Genomic DNA, 18,460 nt, shown 5'->3' on the forward strand with positions numbered 1-18,460 from the left:
GCTTTGCCCCGTAGGAGACATTAGGCAATGACCAGAGATACCATTGATCATCAACAGTGCAGGATTTGAAGGTGCTACTGGTGTAGTGGACTGTCCACTACAGGCAAATGGAAACTTACCAACAGGGAAGTGGGAAAACACTGACAGGATGTTATTGCAAGAGTGACATTACCCAAGGGACCAGTTGCTTATGTTCGAGGAAGATAAGGACAAACGGTCGGCTCAGCATAAAGACCAAATAGGAAGAGAAGAAGAATAGGCAGAAAGTTAAAATTTTTGCCCTGCAACAGAGTAGGGAGAGCCAATGAATACCCAGGAGATTAGAAGGTTGCCAATCCCTAACTGCCAACTCTGCTTTTGGAAACAGCTTGCTTGCTCTGCTAATCCTATATAAGCCCTCTAGTCTGTAAGCCAGGCGCGGCTTCCATGTTGTAGCTCTGAGAAGCTACGTGACTTCGGTCACAGTTGGGGGAAGCCCACCCCTGCGCAGGTAAAACTTTTGGCCAATAAATACCATCCTAAGCTCTAAGTTTCTGGACATCTGTTTACTCGCTCTTCGAATACAACACTGGCATCTGGTGTGACTGGTGTGGCTCAGTGGATTGAGCACCAGCCTGTGAACTGAAAGGTTGCCAGTTCGATTCCCAGTCAGGGCACATACTAAGTCCCCAGTTGGGGGCATGTGAGAGGCAACCAATCAATGTACCTCTTGAATATGGATGTTTCTCTCCCTTTCTCCCTGCCCTCTAAAAATAAATAAATAAAATCTTTTAAAAATTCATAATAAAATCATCTGAATCATAACCCAATATATATTTAGATTATAATTTAGAAAAAAACTGAAGCCTGTGAGAGCCTGGACTTTCTAGCCATCTTAAGAAAAACACGCTGAGAAAAATCAGTAACTTCTTTTGCTTTTATCCTCCCTGTAATAATAAAAACAATGCTCATTTTCTGCAGTTTCAATTAATAGAACTTTATGTCAAGTTATTCTAAATGTCCAACACCTGTCCTGCATTTCTAGTGGGGATAACAGAGGTTGCCCACCTCAGCTTCTGTTCCTCTTCTGCTTGAACCCTGCCCAAGTGTATGGAGGACCAGGCCCAGTAGTGTCTACTAGAACACCCTCCTCTCTAAGCTCTGGCTAAGCCGCGAGTCAGAGAAATTTGCAAGAAACCAGTTGCTATAAAAGACATCAGCAATGCTGTGCTGCACACCCATTAGTGCATACTATGTGCTTCATACACAGCAAACACAAGGGATGCAGAGGGAAAAACATTTGGGCTGAAGTTATCTTGGTTTGTGGTTATCATAATTTCTTGATAAAATGATTTCTTACACTGAGACCAGGCTAATAAAGAGAAAAGTTATTCTATACTATGCCTGAGGCCAAGTGAGGATGAAAGTGGGAGTTGGAGGATGAGGGTAAGGAAAAGCCAAGGGCTGGTCCCCATATTAATTTATTCTGCAAATGTGGAGATCTAGCAGTGAATAAGAAAGGTAAATTTTCTGTTTATATCTGAGAAGAGAGAACATAGGCAATAAAAAAGAAACAGATTACTTACCAAGATGATGTTAGAGCACAATAAGGGCATGCAGTGGAGATTGGAGAGTTGAGAACTGGGGTAATGGTACTTTATTAAGTGATCCAGCAGGTAACATGTCTGAGCTGGCAGAGACCTGAATGAGGTGAAGAAACTAGCCTGTGAAGGTCAATGGCTAAAATGTGTGGTTGAGTCTTAAAGAGTAACCTTCTGACTTCTCTGTAAAATTCATTGCTCACTCCCAAAATATTGAGTCAGGCACTCTGCATTTTATAAGGAAAATATGGTCTCTGCCATCAAGTGACTTACAGTCTTTTGAATGCAACAGTGAGGTGAATAGAGTGAGATGAATTATGACAGAGGTTACAGGTGATTGGAAGCACAAAAGAGCAGCCAGCCTAGCTGAGATTGGGGTTCAGTGTTGCAGGGGAACAAGTAAGAATGGAATCCTTGAGAATAACAGAGTTGGAAGGGTACAGAGTGGGCAAAGACATGGAGGTAAGATGTGCAGGGCACACTGAAATGCTGTATGAGTGAAGGTGAAATGTGAGGTTGAGGCACAAAATCTGTTACCCAATCATGCTCTAAGAATTTGTTGTGGACCATCTATGTAATAAATGCATGGAGGATGCTGTAGGGAAAAAGCAAAGTCCCTCTTCTCAAACTATTTTCTAGACAGGATAGATGATAAACAAGTGCCAGACTAAGTAAACAAATACATGTAAGTTCTATAACAGAAATAAAAAATGGGATAAAGTGACAGAGGATGGGTGGGTGAAAGCGCAATTTAGGTAAGATGATTAGGAAGACTGAGGAGGTGGTATATCAGCTGAGTGAAGGGTAAGATTAAGCTGGCAGTGCAGAAATGGGCAGAGCATTTATGGTGATGGGGAGAACCAGGGCAAATGCCCTGAGGCTGGAGGGATAAAGCAGATTGGCTACTAACAGTTGCTCCAACCTCTGGGGTAGCTAGTACTGAGGAGACTGAATGGGACAAAGACTGCCCCCAAGGGGATACAGAAAAGGTCACAAATTTGACTCAGGAGGCCTTCAGAGGTGGAGGGACCAACACTGGTGGGGGTCCCACGTCTTCTGTTCTGCATCTTAGCCAGAACTTTGTGCTAAATTCCAAATTCTCTCTAAAATTTAGGATCCAAATATCATCACAAGTAACTCTTCTTCCTTAGACTAAGATGCCTGTCTAAGTTCCAGGAGCTGACAGCTTCAGTGGGCACAGCAAGGAGAATTGTAACAAGGATGGTATCAGCAGCCCATACTGGTGCTTTGCACACAGAAAAGGGAGAAGACTGAGAGTTTGGAGATGACTTCGTGGACAGACAAGGAATTCCACCAACATGGGCGAGAAGCACCAAGTGCGTGCTTCGTAAGGACCTCCAAGTTGTAGGTATGGCTGGGGTCAGCATGAGCTTCCTTGCATGTAAAATGGGCACAAACAAAAATTCTCTTCTTCTATTCCCTACAGCAAGACACCTTACAGATGGTGAAAAAGAGAAAGCTTTTAAGTTCAGTGAAAGTCCTTGTTAGTCAACAACTGCAGGTTCTCTGTAGGGCACACTGACAGGCGAGGGATCATGCTCTACCTGGAGGAAGCACGCAATCTAATACGGCAAAGTGCAGGACTGCGTCTAGGGCCCAGGATTCTAAACTTGTTAGTCTTGGGCCTTTGGAGGTCTAAGGCAGACTCCAGTCCCTGTCCCCCTGTCCTTTTGCGTTTCTTTTGGGAATCTAGAGACGTTATTCTTGAAAGCGATTGCCCAGCTCTGAGGTCTCGTCCACCGCCTAATTTACTGCTGGAAAGAAAAAAAAAAAACCAACAGGGTCAGGTCTAACAACCCCTCCCCTGAAGTATTATGACGGAATACGCCCCAGCATTCGCGTAACCTCGGTTACTCTCTCCACACTGGCCAAATCGCTTGTTGCCTATGCTGAATTGCGCATCCGGTCGCGGAGCATTGTGGAGCTGGTAGTCCAGGCTGAGACTCACGGCTTTGGGTACGGGAGCCATAGAACTACATGTCCCAGAAAGTTCAGCGCGGGCACAGGCTGCAAGCGTGACTATCAGACTTCCGGAAGAACACGGGGCGGAACCGTGGCTAGGGTTTGAGCCAGGCGTCGAGATGCAGCGCCCTGGGCCCTTCAGCACCCTCTACGGGCGGGTCCTGGCCCCACTGCCCGGGCGGGCTGGGGGCGCGGCCTCTGGAGGAGGCGGTAACAGTGGGGGAGCCCCAGGCTTCCACGTGCAACCGCCGGGGTGCGCGCAGTCAGGGATTCTCGGCGGCGCGAGTCCAACAAACATTAACGGCGGGGAAGCCAGCAGCGTCTTGCAGGGCCCCTCAACGATGTCCAGAGCCGAGGAGGCCAAGAAGCTTGCGGGCCGCGCGGCGGTGGAGAATCACGTGAAGGTGAGCAGTTCCGGACTGGGGCGAAGGACTCGTGTCGGGTTCTTCCAGGGTGCCCTAGTTCCTCGAGGAGAGTTGGCTGCGTGAGAGGAGAGGGGGTGTTCATTTTCCCCGGGTTAGTTCCGGGCACCTGAGAGCACCCGAAGTTAGTTGAGCTTTCTAAAGGCTCCTTGTATGGAGGGACAAAAATTTTGCCAAGTGGAGCCAGGTGGTGTCCACTTAATGTTGAGTGGGGCTGGAACGGACTTGCCGTCCGGGTTTTTAATCAACAAATGGAAACTGATGAGTTCTGGGCTGCAGTGAGATATTCTTCTTGGGAAGCCAGTGGAGAGCTGATTTGAAAATTGCCTTGAAATTTCATTCCAAGTAGATTTTAGGTTGGCGCGCGCCCCGCTCCTGCGTGTGTACTCGCCGAAAGGAAGGGGAGACATTATAGGGGAAGACCTGAGGTTTTTTAAACGTCACTTCGAGAGGGCCTGGTGAACACACTTGAAGTCCGGAGTATGCTGTTCAGAGATATGGTCGAGGTCGTGGCTCCACTTGTTTGTTAAGCAGTGGGTGTGATGTTATGTGGAGTCTTTTGACCTGAGTGGATTTGTTGTTGCCAATCAAGTTATCTTAATTACAGTCTTTTGAGACCCAGTGGAGTACCTCTACCCTTAGGTGTAGAGGTACCCTTAGGTGTTTTTCTGCTTTAGTGGCTTTTTGTTTTTCTTTTCTGTTTAAAAAGTGGTATAATCCTCTAATGATAGTTCTTTATATTTGATAATGCATTAGTTTACAAAGTTATTTTGCATATATATATGATATTTGATTCCCCAAAGCACCCTAGTAAAGTGAGAGGGACCAGTGTGAGAGGTAAACTGGCTCAGCATACTCTGTAGAAGAAATAGGCAAGGGTCCTCCAGAACCCAAAAGGAGTGACTCCTGTTTCCCCATCCTTCCACTAGTTACACAGCTGCGCTGTCCTGGTGTAACTTGTTTGGTTAGCAATAGGATTTTCTTTGGGAGTTCACAGAGTTAATGTAAAATGTGTAATCTGGCTCTACTTTTGGTATTCAGTGCCTCAGCGGCAAAATTGTGATAATAACTGAGACTTCAAATGCCTGAATAAAGTGAATAGCTAATCTACAGGTAAATGAAATCTATACAACTGGAAATGCCCCATATCTTAGTTGTCCTATTAACCAATTTACATTAATATTTGATGACTCCTGTCTCCCTGATCTTTGTTTTATAATTATGTATTTGCTTAAATAAGAATCTCTAAGCCCTTACCTCAGGCTACAGCCTCCAAACACTGGACTCCAGACACATTATTCCATGAAGTTAACAGGTGACTCTGGGGAGATTGCCATCGGCCTTTTGGGGATATCTCACCCAATCTCAGAGGCACCCACTTTTCCTGCCAACAAACTTGTATGCCAACACCACTTGAGTTTTGTATTTCTGCTCTTTAACATTGATTTATTCATTTCATTTGTTTGCCAGGTATTTTTTGAGTGCCTAGCAGTGTAATCACCAGAAATATGGCTAGAGGGGGGAGGAGGTGAGTCTGGTCCTGGATAGTTTTCAAGTGGGATGACTAATTCAAACCCACACAATTATTGAGCATATACACATACTTAAATTCTGTCTAAGTTGGGGGGGTGTTCTTTGCTCTGTCTAAGGCCATGTTTTTGTCTAGCGGTTTGTGACTTGGATTTGTTTACTTGCTTGGGTAGGATAATCAGGACCAGATATATGCTAAGACCTGTTGGTTCCATCTTTGGGATGTTTGACCTACCAGCTTGCCCAGTTTTGGCTCTCCTCAGGGCCAGATGATAACAGTTGTCCTTACCTTGTTCCCTCTATGGATCTCCAGGTGGTACATTATCATCTTCTGAAGCTCTCATCTGCTTTTGTCACAGTAGCCCTCCTGTGGCTTCATCTTGACCTCCATGTGACATATCTGGAACATCTGCTGTAAGATAGGTACTCAGCCAGATGGGGAGGACCTACAGACAAGAGACTCTGGTCCTTGTCCTCAATCCAACTAACTTGTTTCCTTCTGTACTCCTGTCTCCCTGTGTACCCAAACATTGCAAAAGTCAGACTACTGGCAAATAGTGTGTGTTTGCCACACTATCACCTTCAACCTAGAATACTCTTTCTTGTCCTTTGCCTTTATGATAAAATAATGTCCTTTAATATTTGGTTCAAAGACCAGTTCTTCCTTTCAGTTTTTTCTTAGCCTCATAAGAAGAGGGCAGATTCTCTTTGATTTTTGTGGTACTTTATACCTTAGGTGCCATATGCAGGTGTCTTCTGTTTCAGTCACTTTTGTGTTTATGTCTCCCAGCCCCATAAAGGGTAAGCTCCTGGACAGTAGTTAACCTTATCTTCCTTTAGTGTTGGTCCCACTGGTGCCTGCCTAGTAAATGTTCAATGAATTTTGTGAAATGCAAAAATAAACATGAAGGTTGTGGGATTATTGGTGGGTTGAATTTCTGGGTGTCGGTCTAGTTCTCTAGCCCATGGGTGTTCCAGTGTGGTAACCACCTCCACATCTAGGATGCAGAAGTTGGAGAATTTTGAACTGAATCCTTTGGGTAACTACCCTGAACTCAGATCTGTGTGTTTCTGGGAGTATGGTCACCCAGGACAGGCCCTGCTCTTCTGAAAGTCCATAGCTTCCTTTGTGTTCTTTGGAGCCATATATAGTAATCTGGGTTGTAGGTCCTTACTTTATATCACATTGAATATTTTATGCCAGTCCTGTGGCCTAAAAAGTGATTGTTGAGAAATCAGCTTACAGTTTTATGGGATTTCCCTTCTGGGTAACCAACTGCTTTTCTCTTGCTGCTTTTAAGATTCTCTTTTTATTTTTGACTTTGGCATTTTAATTATGATATGCTTTAGTGTGGGCCTCTTCAGGTTCATCTTGTTTGGGAGACTCTGTGCTTCCTGGACTTGTATCTTTTTCCTCCACTAGGTTAGGGATGTTTTTCCTCATTATTTTTTCAAATAGATTTTCAATTCCTTGCTTTCTCTTCTGGTACCACCATGATGTGAATGTTGGCACACATGAAGTTGCCTTAAAGTCTCCTTACACTATCCTAATATTTTTGATTCTTCTTTTTGTGGTTCTGCTTTTTTTTTTTCTTTTTTGGCTGTTCTGATTGGGTGTTTTCTGTTTCCTTATATTCCAAATTGCTGATTTGACTCTGCTTCATCTACTCTACTATTGATCACTGTAATTTATTGTTCATTTCAGTTAGTGTATCCTTTATTTCTGACTTGTTCTTTTTTATGCTGTGGAAGTTATCATTAAGTTTCTTGAGCATTCTTATAACTATGATTTTGAACTCTGGTAGTTTACTTGCTTCCATTTTATTTAGTTCTTTTTATGGAGATTTCTTATGTTCTTTCATTTGAAAAAGAAAGAACCTGTTTCTTTGTCTTCTTATTTTGGCTGCTTCACTGTGTTTGTTTGTATTTATTGGGTAGAGCTGCTATCTATCCCAGACTTGGTAGAGCAGCTTTATGTGGTAGGTGTCCTGTAGGGCTCAGTGGCTCAGCCTCCGAAATTGCCTGAGCTGGGTGCTCCAGGTGCACCTGTCTGTAGGCTATGTGTAGGGATCTGTCATAGCTGAGACTTGATTGCTATTGGTGTCATTAGGAGGGATTTACCCCCGGCCAGTTGGCTTTGAGGGCTGGCTGTGACTACAGCAGAGGAACTGCTGTGCAGGAGCTGACCCTATGGAGCAGGACTTGCTTCACTGGGGCTTTGGTGTTCACTGAGCCTTCCCTTTGAGTCTCTTGTTTGTGGAGATAGAGTTATAATCTGGTGTAGTCTGAAGCTGTCTACTGGCTTCAGGGCCTTCTTGGAAGTACAAGATCAGCCACTTGTACTTTGCTTGTTCCCTGCCTGGGCCCACCTGTCAGGAGCTACAGAGTGATCTACAGGTAGCTGCTAGTTGTGCTAGGCTTGGCAGTGCCTGGAAGAGGCCAAGTGGTGAAGAGAGGCTGGCTGGCTGCCATTTAGTGCTGGGCCTAAAGCCACTTAACAAGAGGTCTTCCTGCAGAAAAGCCAGATGCTTCTTGTTTAAGAGATTTAGGAAAGTAAAGTATCAGCCAAGATAGGCCATTTGTATGGAAAGGAAACTAGAAAGAGCTTGGCTGGGCCCACAAGTTGGGTGGAGCTGTCTCTCAGGGAATCACCAAGGTGGAGCAAATATTGTTAGGAAGTTGGTAGAGATTCAGATGTGGTGCCCGCCTGCCAGGTCTGTGGGGCAGGGCTCAGCAAAAGAACAGTGGCCTCTGCCAACACTTTTGTCTGGAGAGAACTGGTCCTCCACCCCTCACCCTGATGCGAGGCACTATTTTTTCCTCTTATGACCCTGGCACCTTTCTAGCTGCTGTTCCATTGCTGGGGTCAGAGTGAGTCAGAGTAAGTCTGTGCTTGGTCCATTTAAGAGAAGTGCATGGGACTTCAAAAACTCTCCATCTCACTTAGCCACAATCTGGTTTTGACAAACAGAAGTTATGGGAACTTCTCTTCCCAGCACTGGAACCGTGGGCTGGAGGTCTGGTGCGGGGCTGGGATTTCTTGCTCCTAATGGGGTTCTCTACAGCTGAGATATTCCTCCTGTTGTGTTGTGTTGTGTTGTTTGTTTTAGATTTTTAAAATTTATTTTTAGAGAGGGGGGAAGGGAGGGAGAAAGAGAAGGAGAGAAACATTGGCCTGTAACCCAGGCATGCTCCCTGACTGGGAATTGAACCCACGACCTTTTGGTTTGCAGGCTGGTGCTCAATCCACTGAACCACACCAGTCAGGGCAGATATGACTACTGGTTTTTAACTGCCACATGTGGGTGTGGGACCAGCCTGTTCCCTGTCTCCTCCCCTCTTACCAGTCTGATGTGGCATCTGCTATATATACTCAGTTGTAGGACTTTTTCATCTAGATTTCAGGTGTTTTGAATGATATGGTTTTTTTCTGATTGAGTTGTAGTTTGGAGGTAGTTGTGAGAGGTTCTGAGTGCCATGTTTACTTATGCCACCATCTTGACTGGAAGAAAGAACTATAAATTAAAATGCAGTCAAAAATGTTAAACTTACAAGACTTTTCTCTAGGGTAGTAATCAAATGGATCTTACAAAATACAATTAATTTGCATTTTTATGGACAAGAGTTAGTCATCGTTAACAGTTTTTTGCAAGTTAAAATCTATTTCTAGAGTCATGAAGTAGCCTAGTGAAGGTGTTACTGGTGTTGGAGTGATTGGGTTCCCCAAGATACAAGTCAAGAGGAAACCCCATACAGGGGTGCCCAACCTTGTGGCCTGTGGGCTACATGTGGCCCAGGGTGGCTATGAATGTGGCGTAACACAAAATCATAAATTTACTTAAAATGTCTTTTTTGCTCATTAGTTTTTGTTAGTGTTTGTGTGTTTAATGTGTGGCTCAAGACAGCTGTTCTTCCAGTGTGGCCCAGAGACACCAAAAGGTTGGACACCCCTGTTAGAAAATTCCAGGCAGATTTTATTAAGCTTTTGCTCAAGCACAAAGAAGCAACACATCCTCTGACATGGTCCTGGGGGGCTGCTTTTAAAAAATGGGGGCAAATTGGGCCTGCCTGAAAAGGTATACTTTTTGAGAAACATAGGCTTGCAGAATTTCCTATTCCAGGCTTGGGTGATTTTTTTTTCCAGCTCTGTTGTCTGGTAAGCACATTGGCTCCTGAACTGTAGGGACACTAATTAGCCACCCTAGGAGTCGAATAGCAGTCAAACATTGATCCACTGTGCATATGGGTTAGTTGAAGCAGGCATTTAGAAGGGAGATAAATTCAGCTACTTATGTATTTTTTTAGCAGGAAGTGGAAGGGTGGTGACATTTTGTGGTCCAGTATTCCTTTTGGTTATCTGGCACCCTTGGGCAGAGGTCCCTATGCCTATTCAAAGGCAAAGACACACACCCCTGTAGGGTGAGATCATACAGTACCTACAGGCTCCAGCATGCTATTGAGTGGACATCCAGTAATCTCTTTTGCTCATTTCCAAGTCTTAAGTTTTTCCTTAGAGTGTTGAATTCATCTCTGAAATAGAGATAATGAGTGAGATTGTAAGGGGTTGTGAAATATGATTTATAATAACATTTATAAATCTTCTTGAAAGATGCTTAATAAATGGTAGTTGCTGCTTTGTTTTTTAGCTGTTTTGCCTTAGACTGGCAGGGGACTGCTTCCAGGAAGTTGTTTGAGAACTGAGCTCCACATTAATTCCTTACCGTTTGTACCCTGACCTTGTGTTGTTTGTGGTCTAACTGACCTCAGTTTGGGCCCTGCTCTTCCCCTAGTCTACTAGGCCCTTTCCCCTTTGTTAAGTAGATAGGCTCAGTAATGATGCCCGTTTCTTGTCCATTGCACTCAGGAAGTGTACATGTTTACATGTTCGTCCTAATGTAGATAAAGAGGGTTTTTTTTTCATGTTTCTAAGCCTTTACCGTTTCTCCATATTCTTTCAAAAAGGCTTATGCAAAATATGGAGCCCTTGGCATCAGCTGGAAAGAAGCTGATATAATTTGCTATTTCAAGGTTACTTCAGACCCTTCCCTCTTCTGTTAACACTGGGATATAGATGGTGGGCTGGATATGTCCCTTAGGTTCCCCTTGATGCCAGCAACATGAAGGTGTCTGGAGTTTGTCTCCTGCCTAGATGTTACACTTTTGTGAAAAGGCACTGAAGCCAGAAACCTTGACTTATTAATGCCTGGTGCTTTTGTTTGCTGATTGCCTCACCCAGGGGTTGGTAAGGAATCTTTCAGTGCTCACCTGCAGGCCATTTTGGGGAGGCCAACAAGTTGCTTTATGTTGTACGTGAGCCAAGTCTTTTGTCTGATAGGTTGTAGGGAGTGTTAAATATTAGACAGCAGGCCCCGGGTGAAGTTATTTATGCTAAGCCCAACTCACGGAACTGAGACATAATTACAGTTTTGTCTCTCCCAGAAATGGAATCTTAAATGAGGCAATCAGGAATTGCCTGATCAGTAGTAGTTGGGTAATCTGCCTCGTAGAACCTGCCACCCTTAGAGGAAAGTACATAAAAGTCTTTCATTTGGGGTAGTTCCTTGAAGCTCCTGTCTGCTAGATTGATGCTGCCCAATTCAAATCAATTTTTGCTCAAATAAACTCTTAACATTTTTTTAAAAAGATTTTAGTTATTTATTTTTAGGGGGGGGGAAGGAGGGAGGAAGGAATAAAACGTCAATGTGTGGTTGCCTCTTGTGCACCCCCTACTAGGGACCTGGCCTACGACCCAGGCATGTGCCCAGACTGGAAATTATATTGGCTACTCTTTGGTTCCCAGTCTGGCACTCAGTCCACAGAGCCACACCAGCCATGGCAACTCTTTTAACATTTTAATATTCCTTAGTTTATCTTTTAACAGGAGGAAGTGGTGATGTTAGTGTCAGATAAAAGGGGGAGGGCTCTGCTAATAAATTGCCACTGAGCACTAAATAAAGTACAGCTTTGAGGTTCAGCGGTTGTGTTTCTGTAAAAGGGGCATAGTTACCTGCCTTGCATGCAGGTTGGTGCATTAATGTTTATAATAATTTTATAGCCCTAGGAAGTGGGCTGAAGAGGGAATAAATGATGGTATTAATGTTTTGGTTTTTTTCCTCCTCTTTTTGAGCAGAATAATCAAGTGCTGGGAATTGGAAGTGGTTCTACAATTGTCCATGCGGTGCAGCGAATAGGTATGGTCTTGGGCTGTTTCCTGGATATTTTGTGTGGTGTGGTGGGTGTGGGGAGGTGGAAGGGTGAGGTGGTAGTGGGAGTGGGGCATAGGTTTGGCCCTGTCTGGGTGTGGCTCCAGCACTGTGGAGCTGGGAGGAAGGGTTGCTTGCCGGAGGCTAAGTGTTCCTGCTCTTCCTTGAGAGGGATGGATTCTTGAACCTTTTCAGTCACCTTTGGGGTTTGTCCTTTATTTATTCAGCTGGAAGGGAGGGGCAGACTTAAGGTGACATCTTGACAGAATTTTAGTCCTGGTGTGTGTGTGTGTTTAGTCCAGTACTGCTTTGTCTTTCAGGAGTGGTTGTGTAACAGATCGCAGCCAAGAGGGCCCCCCCCCCCCGCCCAAAAAAGGAATTTGGAATGGGGTCCAGAACTCAAGGTGTCCAGGAAATATTAGAAAGACATAAGATGTCCTCACCCCTTACCCCCCTGACAGGTGTAAGTTGGGGGAAGGGACAAACGGAGGAGGGCCATTGAGAGCTATTTTGCATAGCAACAGTTTTGTACCTAACCTCTGGCATGTCATTTAACATAATCTATAACCTTTAACTGGTTTCATAGATATGTTAAATATCTGTGGCCATGCTCTGAGCCAGGGGGTCGGAAGTGATTTCCACCCAAGAGGTAACTGCAGGCAGGTCCCCTGAGTCACAGCGCCTGCATGAGAGCTTGGAGATGATGGGCTCCACACCATGGGGCCACGCCTGCCCAGACTCATGATGGCAGCCCAGTAAACCTGGAATCATACAGGAATGCTGGCAAGTGTAGCCGATTGTAGGAGGAGTCGGAAATGGGGCTGCAAAGGAGGATTGCACAGGGAATTAAAATGCAAACACAGCAGCCATTGGAGGAGTACCATGCGGCTTTGCCAGAGTGGGGACCTCCGCAGCCATGTGAGAAGGAGAGGGAACCACGCAGTTGTGGCAGTGCAGAGAGAGAACCACGCAGTTTTGGCAAAGTGAGGACCCCCTCTTGGCCAGGTGAAGGGGAGAACCATGCGGCTTTGCCATAGTGCAGACCCTTGCAGCTCTGGTAGAAGAGAACCACGTGGCTTTGCCAGAGTAGGGACCCCTGCAGCCAGTAGAAGAAGAAAGCCACGCATTTTTGGGCGGAGTGCAGATCCCTGCAGCTTTGGTAGAAGAGGCCCACGTGGCTTTGGAGTGCTCCCTTTGGCGGAGTGGCCTGGGAAGCAGGAGAGACTTTGCCTGGAAAAATGGGTACAAAGAACTCTTGCCAGTGGACTGTGAGAAGGTGCCACATGACTTTGGATTAATTGGAGGTCCTGCCTGGACGGCGACATAGCTGATGGCGCCAGTGGCCTGGAAACACAGACATGTGCTCTTTTCCTGAGTTACAGTACCGAGAATTAGGGCAGGGGGAGAAGGGAGTACTGTGTGCCTCTGTGGTTATCCTAAAGGACTTTGATATTTTAATGGTGACATTGGGTCACTACTGTAGTTTTAAGTAAATCTTTTCTTTTCACAAATCTCTGGCATTGAGAGACGTCTTTCCTTTAGCGGCGGACAGACGAGCCCAGTAGGTGTGTTACCGAACAAGAGGTCCGAGGGAGGGGCAATACAATATTCGGCCCACCTAGGGATGCCCAAAACTGCTATACAACAGGGGCCTCTCCCAAGGACAAAATACTAATATCTACTGGGCTCTTCTGTCCGCCGCCAATTGGAAAGACATCTCTCAATGCCAGAGATTTGTGAAAAGGAAACAAAATGTTTATTTAATGCTATTCAGGCCTAACGCCTCCACTAAAATATCAAAGTCCTTTAGGGTATACTCCTACACCCACACAGCGCTCCCTTCTCCCCCTGTCCCAACTCCGGGTACCGTAAATCAGGAAAAGAGCACACGTCTGTGTTGCAGGCCGCTGGCACCGGCAGCTGTGTCACCTTGCAGGCAGGATCTCGAGTTAATCCAAAGTACTGTGGTACCCTTTCACGGTCCACTGGCAAGAGTTCTTTGTACCCAGTTCCAGTCCAAGTCTCTCCTGCTTTTCAGGCCCCACGGCCAAAGGGAGCATCCCAAAGTCGCGTGGGCCTCTTCTACCAAAGCTGCAGGGGTTTGTACTCCACCAAAAGCACGTGGCTTTCTTCTTCACCTGGCTGCAGGGATCTCCATTCTGGCAAAGCTGCGTGGTTTTCCCTTTCACCTGGGCAGTTACTGCCTCATGTCCTGGAGCCCATCTTTTCCAAGCTCCCACACAGGCCTTCTCACTCAGGGACACAGCCCCTCCTTACATCCTGAGTCCCCATCCTCAGTCCCCAGCACTCCCTTCTCCCTGGCTCCAAACTTGGCCACTCCTATTCAACATATCTATGAAACCAGTTAAAGGTTATACATATGTTAAATAACCATTCCAGAAGTTAGCTGGAAAACCATTGCTATGCAAAACAGCTCTCAATGGCCCTGCTCCGATCGTTTCTTCCGGGGGGGGGGGGGGGGGTGAGGACATCTTATATGTCTCTCCATGAATTTTGGACACCATTCCAAATCTTTTTTTGGGGGGCCCCTGCTGGCTGCACTCTGTATCAGGGGGTCTAGATGGTATTTAGTATACTGCCCTTGGGGGGCCCCTGTTGTTCTGTAACAGTTTTTGGCGTCCTTGGGTGGGCCAAATATTGCTGCCGCCCCCCCCCCCCCGCCCCAACCTGTGTTCTGTAAGAGTTGCGGTGCCAGTGGTTTGGCTCCTGGAAGCATTCTCATTGGCTTGACATGGTCTTTATATACTCTGCTACCTTAGCACCAAGCGTGTGGAGGATTTTAAGCACAGGAATTAACTGTGGATTTCATAATACTGATATCTAAACCTCCCAAGATGCAACTCAGTGATTAAAAGGACTTAAATTTTAACAAGACAGTGTTTTGTTTAGACTTTTTAAAAGTCAAGTTTTGACTTCCGCCAAGATGGAGGCATTGGTGGAAACACTGTGCCTTCTCTCATAACCAAGTTTAAAAACAACAAAGTTTTAGCAACAAAAACGCAACCAAACCACAGAAAATTGAACTATATGGAAGTCTGACAACAATGAACCCTTCAGCGAAACCGGTAAGAGGGGCAGAGCCAGCAGCAGAGCGGGGTCGGGCAGGAAAGATCCACTGGACCGACCCAGGCACGCAGGCAGTGGGCGGATCCCAGGTGTGGAGTAGCAGCGCGCAGACCCACTGAGGGCTGACCGCGGACACACACTGGCCTGCAGATAACTGGCAAAGGATCGAGCAGTGAGACAGACCGTGCAGGCCCCAGTATCAGGAAGCAGCAGAGGGGACCGCTATTGCTCTCCCTCTCTGACCCCACCCCACATACAGCATCACAATCCAGTGACTTGGGTGGCCCCGCCCTGGTGAACACCCAAGATGTCATAATTACATCACATCATAATTACATTAGCCAAGATTAAAATGAAGGAGAGAATCCTAGAAGCAGCAAGAGATAGGGGACAGTCACCTACAAAGGAGTTCCCATCAGACTGTCAGCTGATTTCTCAAAAGAGACCTTACAGGCAAGAAGGGGCTGGAAAGAAGTATTCCAAGTCATGAAATTCAAAGACCTACATCCAAGATTGTTCTATCCAGCAAAGCTTTCATTTAGAATGGAAGGACAGATAAAGTGCTTCTCAGATAAGGTCAAATTTAAGGAGTTCATCGTCACCAAGAGCTTATATGAAATGTTAAAGGAACTTATCTAAGAAAAAGAAGATAAAAAAGATGAACAGTGAAAGGACAGCAAACTGACAGTTATTAAGAACCACACCTAAAACAAAAACAAACTAAGAGGACAGCTAGATCAGGAGCAGAACCATAGTAATGAAGATCACATGGAGGGTTAGCAAAAGGGGAGTGGGAGAAGGAGAAGGGGGGAGAAGGTACAGAAAATAAGTAGCATAGACAGTAGGTAGAAAATGCATAGGGGGGAGGGCAAGAATAGTATGGGAAATATAGAATCTAAAGAACTTGAGACACGTGGACATAAACTAAAGGGGGGCAATGGTGGGGGAGGAGGTGTGCAGGGTGGAGGGGAATGAAGGGGAGGAAATAGAACTATAATGGCATAATCAATAAAATATATATATTTTTAAAAAGTCAAGTTTTTCTGAAAAGTGCAAGCTCCCAGATGAATAAATAAACCCATCCTAACAACCCTCTGGGATCTATAAATGATTATATATTTTTACTAGACATAAAAGTTGAGTTCTAGGTTTACCCTGTAAAAGGTAGTATAGGGAAGTATTTAAGACTGGGAAGCTAGACCACCCGGGATCATATTCTAGTTCTGCCACTCGTTAGCTGTATAACTACCCCGTCACTGTACTTTACCTCTCTGTGCCTCAGTTTGCTTACCCGTAAAATGGAGATAATAGTTGTAATTTAATCTTTAAGATTGAAAGAGTTCATTTGTACACAGTTCTTTGAATGCTGCCAGGCACATAATAATAATAGCAACCACTGGCATTGTTCTTTCTGTAGTTAGTACTCACTTCCTTAGGCTTTATAATGTCCCATTCTTGTGATGTGAGATGTTAAGTTCACCAACTTTTTCACCAAGAGTGGGGACACAGAATGAAAGGCAGCCGTCAGGGGTAATGTGTTTGTTTTCTGTTGGATTTGAGCAAATGTGTACATGACAGGAAGAATAAAGTGAGGAGAGTGAAAATCCACCAACACAGCTTTTGTCTCTACAGCTGAAAGAGTGAAACAAGAGAACCTGAACCTCATCTGTATTCCCACTTCCTTCCAGGTATGTCCTGCTTTCCATTCTGTGTCTTTGCAGTAGCTGAGGAATATTCTGTGTCCCTGAGGACATTGTGGTATGGCTTTGGGTTGTATACCAGGGTTTTTCCAGGTGAGAGGGCTAAGCAGCAGAAGAGTTTATTTACTGAGGATTGCTCTTCAGAAGTGTGGCTTTGGGTGCATTCATTTACTCAATGTGAATATTTCAGTGTATCTTGTGTTAGGGGTGATGGAATCTATAGAGATGACCAAATGGTCTCTATCCTTAACATTGTTTTTATTTATAGATGAAAAAAAAAACTGGGGCAAAGGGCATAGGGCACTAAGTGATGTTATGCAAGTACAGTGCATAACAGTACAGTTATGCAAGTACTGTATTTGCAGTTCATGTCTAATGCTTTTTCACCATAAAATAGTAAGGACTTGTGGAGGAAAGTAGTGCAGCCAGGTAAATTTAGGGAAAAATCAGGGGACAGTAAACTTCAGGAAGGGAAAAAAGAAAGGTACCCAGGTAGAGCCTTCCCTGCCCATCATCTGGCTATTGTGGGGAGGGGTATATGTTGAAATTGTGGGTGGTTGGTGCTGCCATGACTTTGTGGATTTAGTTTTGGGCAGGTAGGTCTTAGGAAAGAAACTCTTCCGACCTTGGAGGCTCAGCACCTAGAGCCTGTAGGTACCTCTGGTGAAGGGAGAGTGAAGAATGTGCCTGAGAGATGTCTTTTAAGCCAGGTGGAGACCCTAGCCTATCAGAGTAGGGAGCAGAGGAGGCATTCTGGGCGGACAAGGTAGGAAGTTAAGCTCTGCATACTGCCAGAGCTTACTTGGAGTGAAATCTCATTCACTCCAAGGAAGTGAAAGGGACTCTCTACAAGGTGATTGGGCACCCAGGAGACTAAGACAGTACCATAATTGCTGCTGTAAGCTATAAAGTGAGTGGTTTCACATCTCGTTTTTGCCTTTGAAATCCTACTGTTCTGAGGAGATGCTTTTAAAATCAGTGGTTGTATGGATTTTCTTGGCCTTTTGAAAAGCTAGGTATATAATTTTCCAAGTAACTTGACCATCTAGTATTTTTCTTATTTAATAAATTATTTATATATGTGTGTATATATATATATATATATAATATATGTGTGTGTGTTTTTTTACATAGGGGATCTTGATAAGCTCATACATATACCTGGTGGTTTTGAAGAGGTTCATGTAGGCAAGGTGCAGTGTATAGGCTGAAGAGAGGTCAGGGATGGTCTAGTTACTATCTTTACTGGCTGGATATGTGTCCAGTGTAGGTGCAGAGGAGACATAAGAAAGCCCAACAGAAAGTAAAAGCTGGGGCTAGCTTATAAAGTACCTGATCTTTGACTCTATTCCCCAGTCCTCACATAAATCCATTAGCAAAGGCTGAAAGCCTTACTGATTTAGCATAACTTCTGGTTAAGCATAACTGCTTAAGCATAACTTCTGGTTAGCTAAACTGTGCTGACACAGGGTGACTCTTAGGAATCTAGGCTTAAGAATAAAAACAATTGAAGAAAAACCCAAACTGAGCAAAAATATCAGTGGCCATACATTTCAGGGGAGATAAAACTATAAGTTAATGCAGGCAAGTCAGTAAATAAACAGCAATAACAACTCCTTGTGGGTCACCAATATCCAGAATTGTTATAGCATATAATCAAAAGTGTTTGTTTTTATTTCATTTTTTTCAATTATAGTTGCTATTCAGTATTATTTTGTATTTCAGGTATAAAGCATAGCAATTAGACAATCAGGTACTTTACAAAGCGGTTCTCTGATATTTCAAATACATAGTTATTTTAATATTATTGACCTTATTTCTTATGCTATACTTTACATCCCTGTAACTGTTTTGTATCTACTAAATTGTACTTTTTAATCCCTTTACCTTATTCACCCAGGCCCTAACCCCCCTGCCCTGTGGCAAATATCGGTCTGTTCTCTGTATCTATGAGT

General features: G+C 44.6%; 1 protein-coding gene across 2 annotated transcripts in view; it reads left to right on the forward strand.

The window, feature by feature from the left end:
• Positions 1–3,651: 3,651 nt before the first annotated feature.
• Positions 3,652–18,460, forward strand: part of RPIA (ribose 5-phosphate isomerase A) — a 51,860-nt gene continuing 37,051 nt past the window's right edge. For both annotated transcript variants that reach the window (XM_053665262.1, XM_037163028.2), the window contains exons 1-3: positions 3,652–3,967; positions 11,646–11,706; positions 16,438–16,493. In XM_053665262.1, coding sequence (XP_053521237.1) covers positions 3,683–3,967; positions 11,646–11,706; positions 16,438–16,493 — 402 coding nt within the window. In that variant the 5' untranslated portion in view covers positions 3,652–3,682. The remainder of the gene's footprint in view (positions 3,968–11,645; positions 11,707–16,437; positions 16,494–18,460) is intronic.

This window comes from Artibeus jamaicensis, unplaced genomic scaffold, assembly GCF_021234435.1.
Source record: "Artibeus jamaicensis isolate MK-2021 breed Jamaican fruit bat unplaced genomic scaffold, CSHL_Jam_final contig_399, whole genome shotgun sequence".
NCBI lineage: Eukaryota > Metazoa > Chordata > Mammalia > Chiroptera > Phyllostomidae > Artibeus > Artibeus jamaicensis.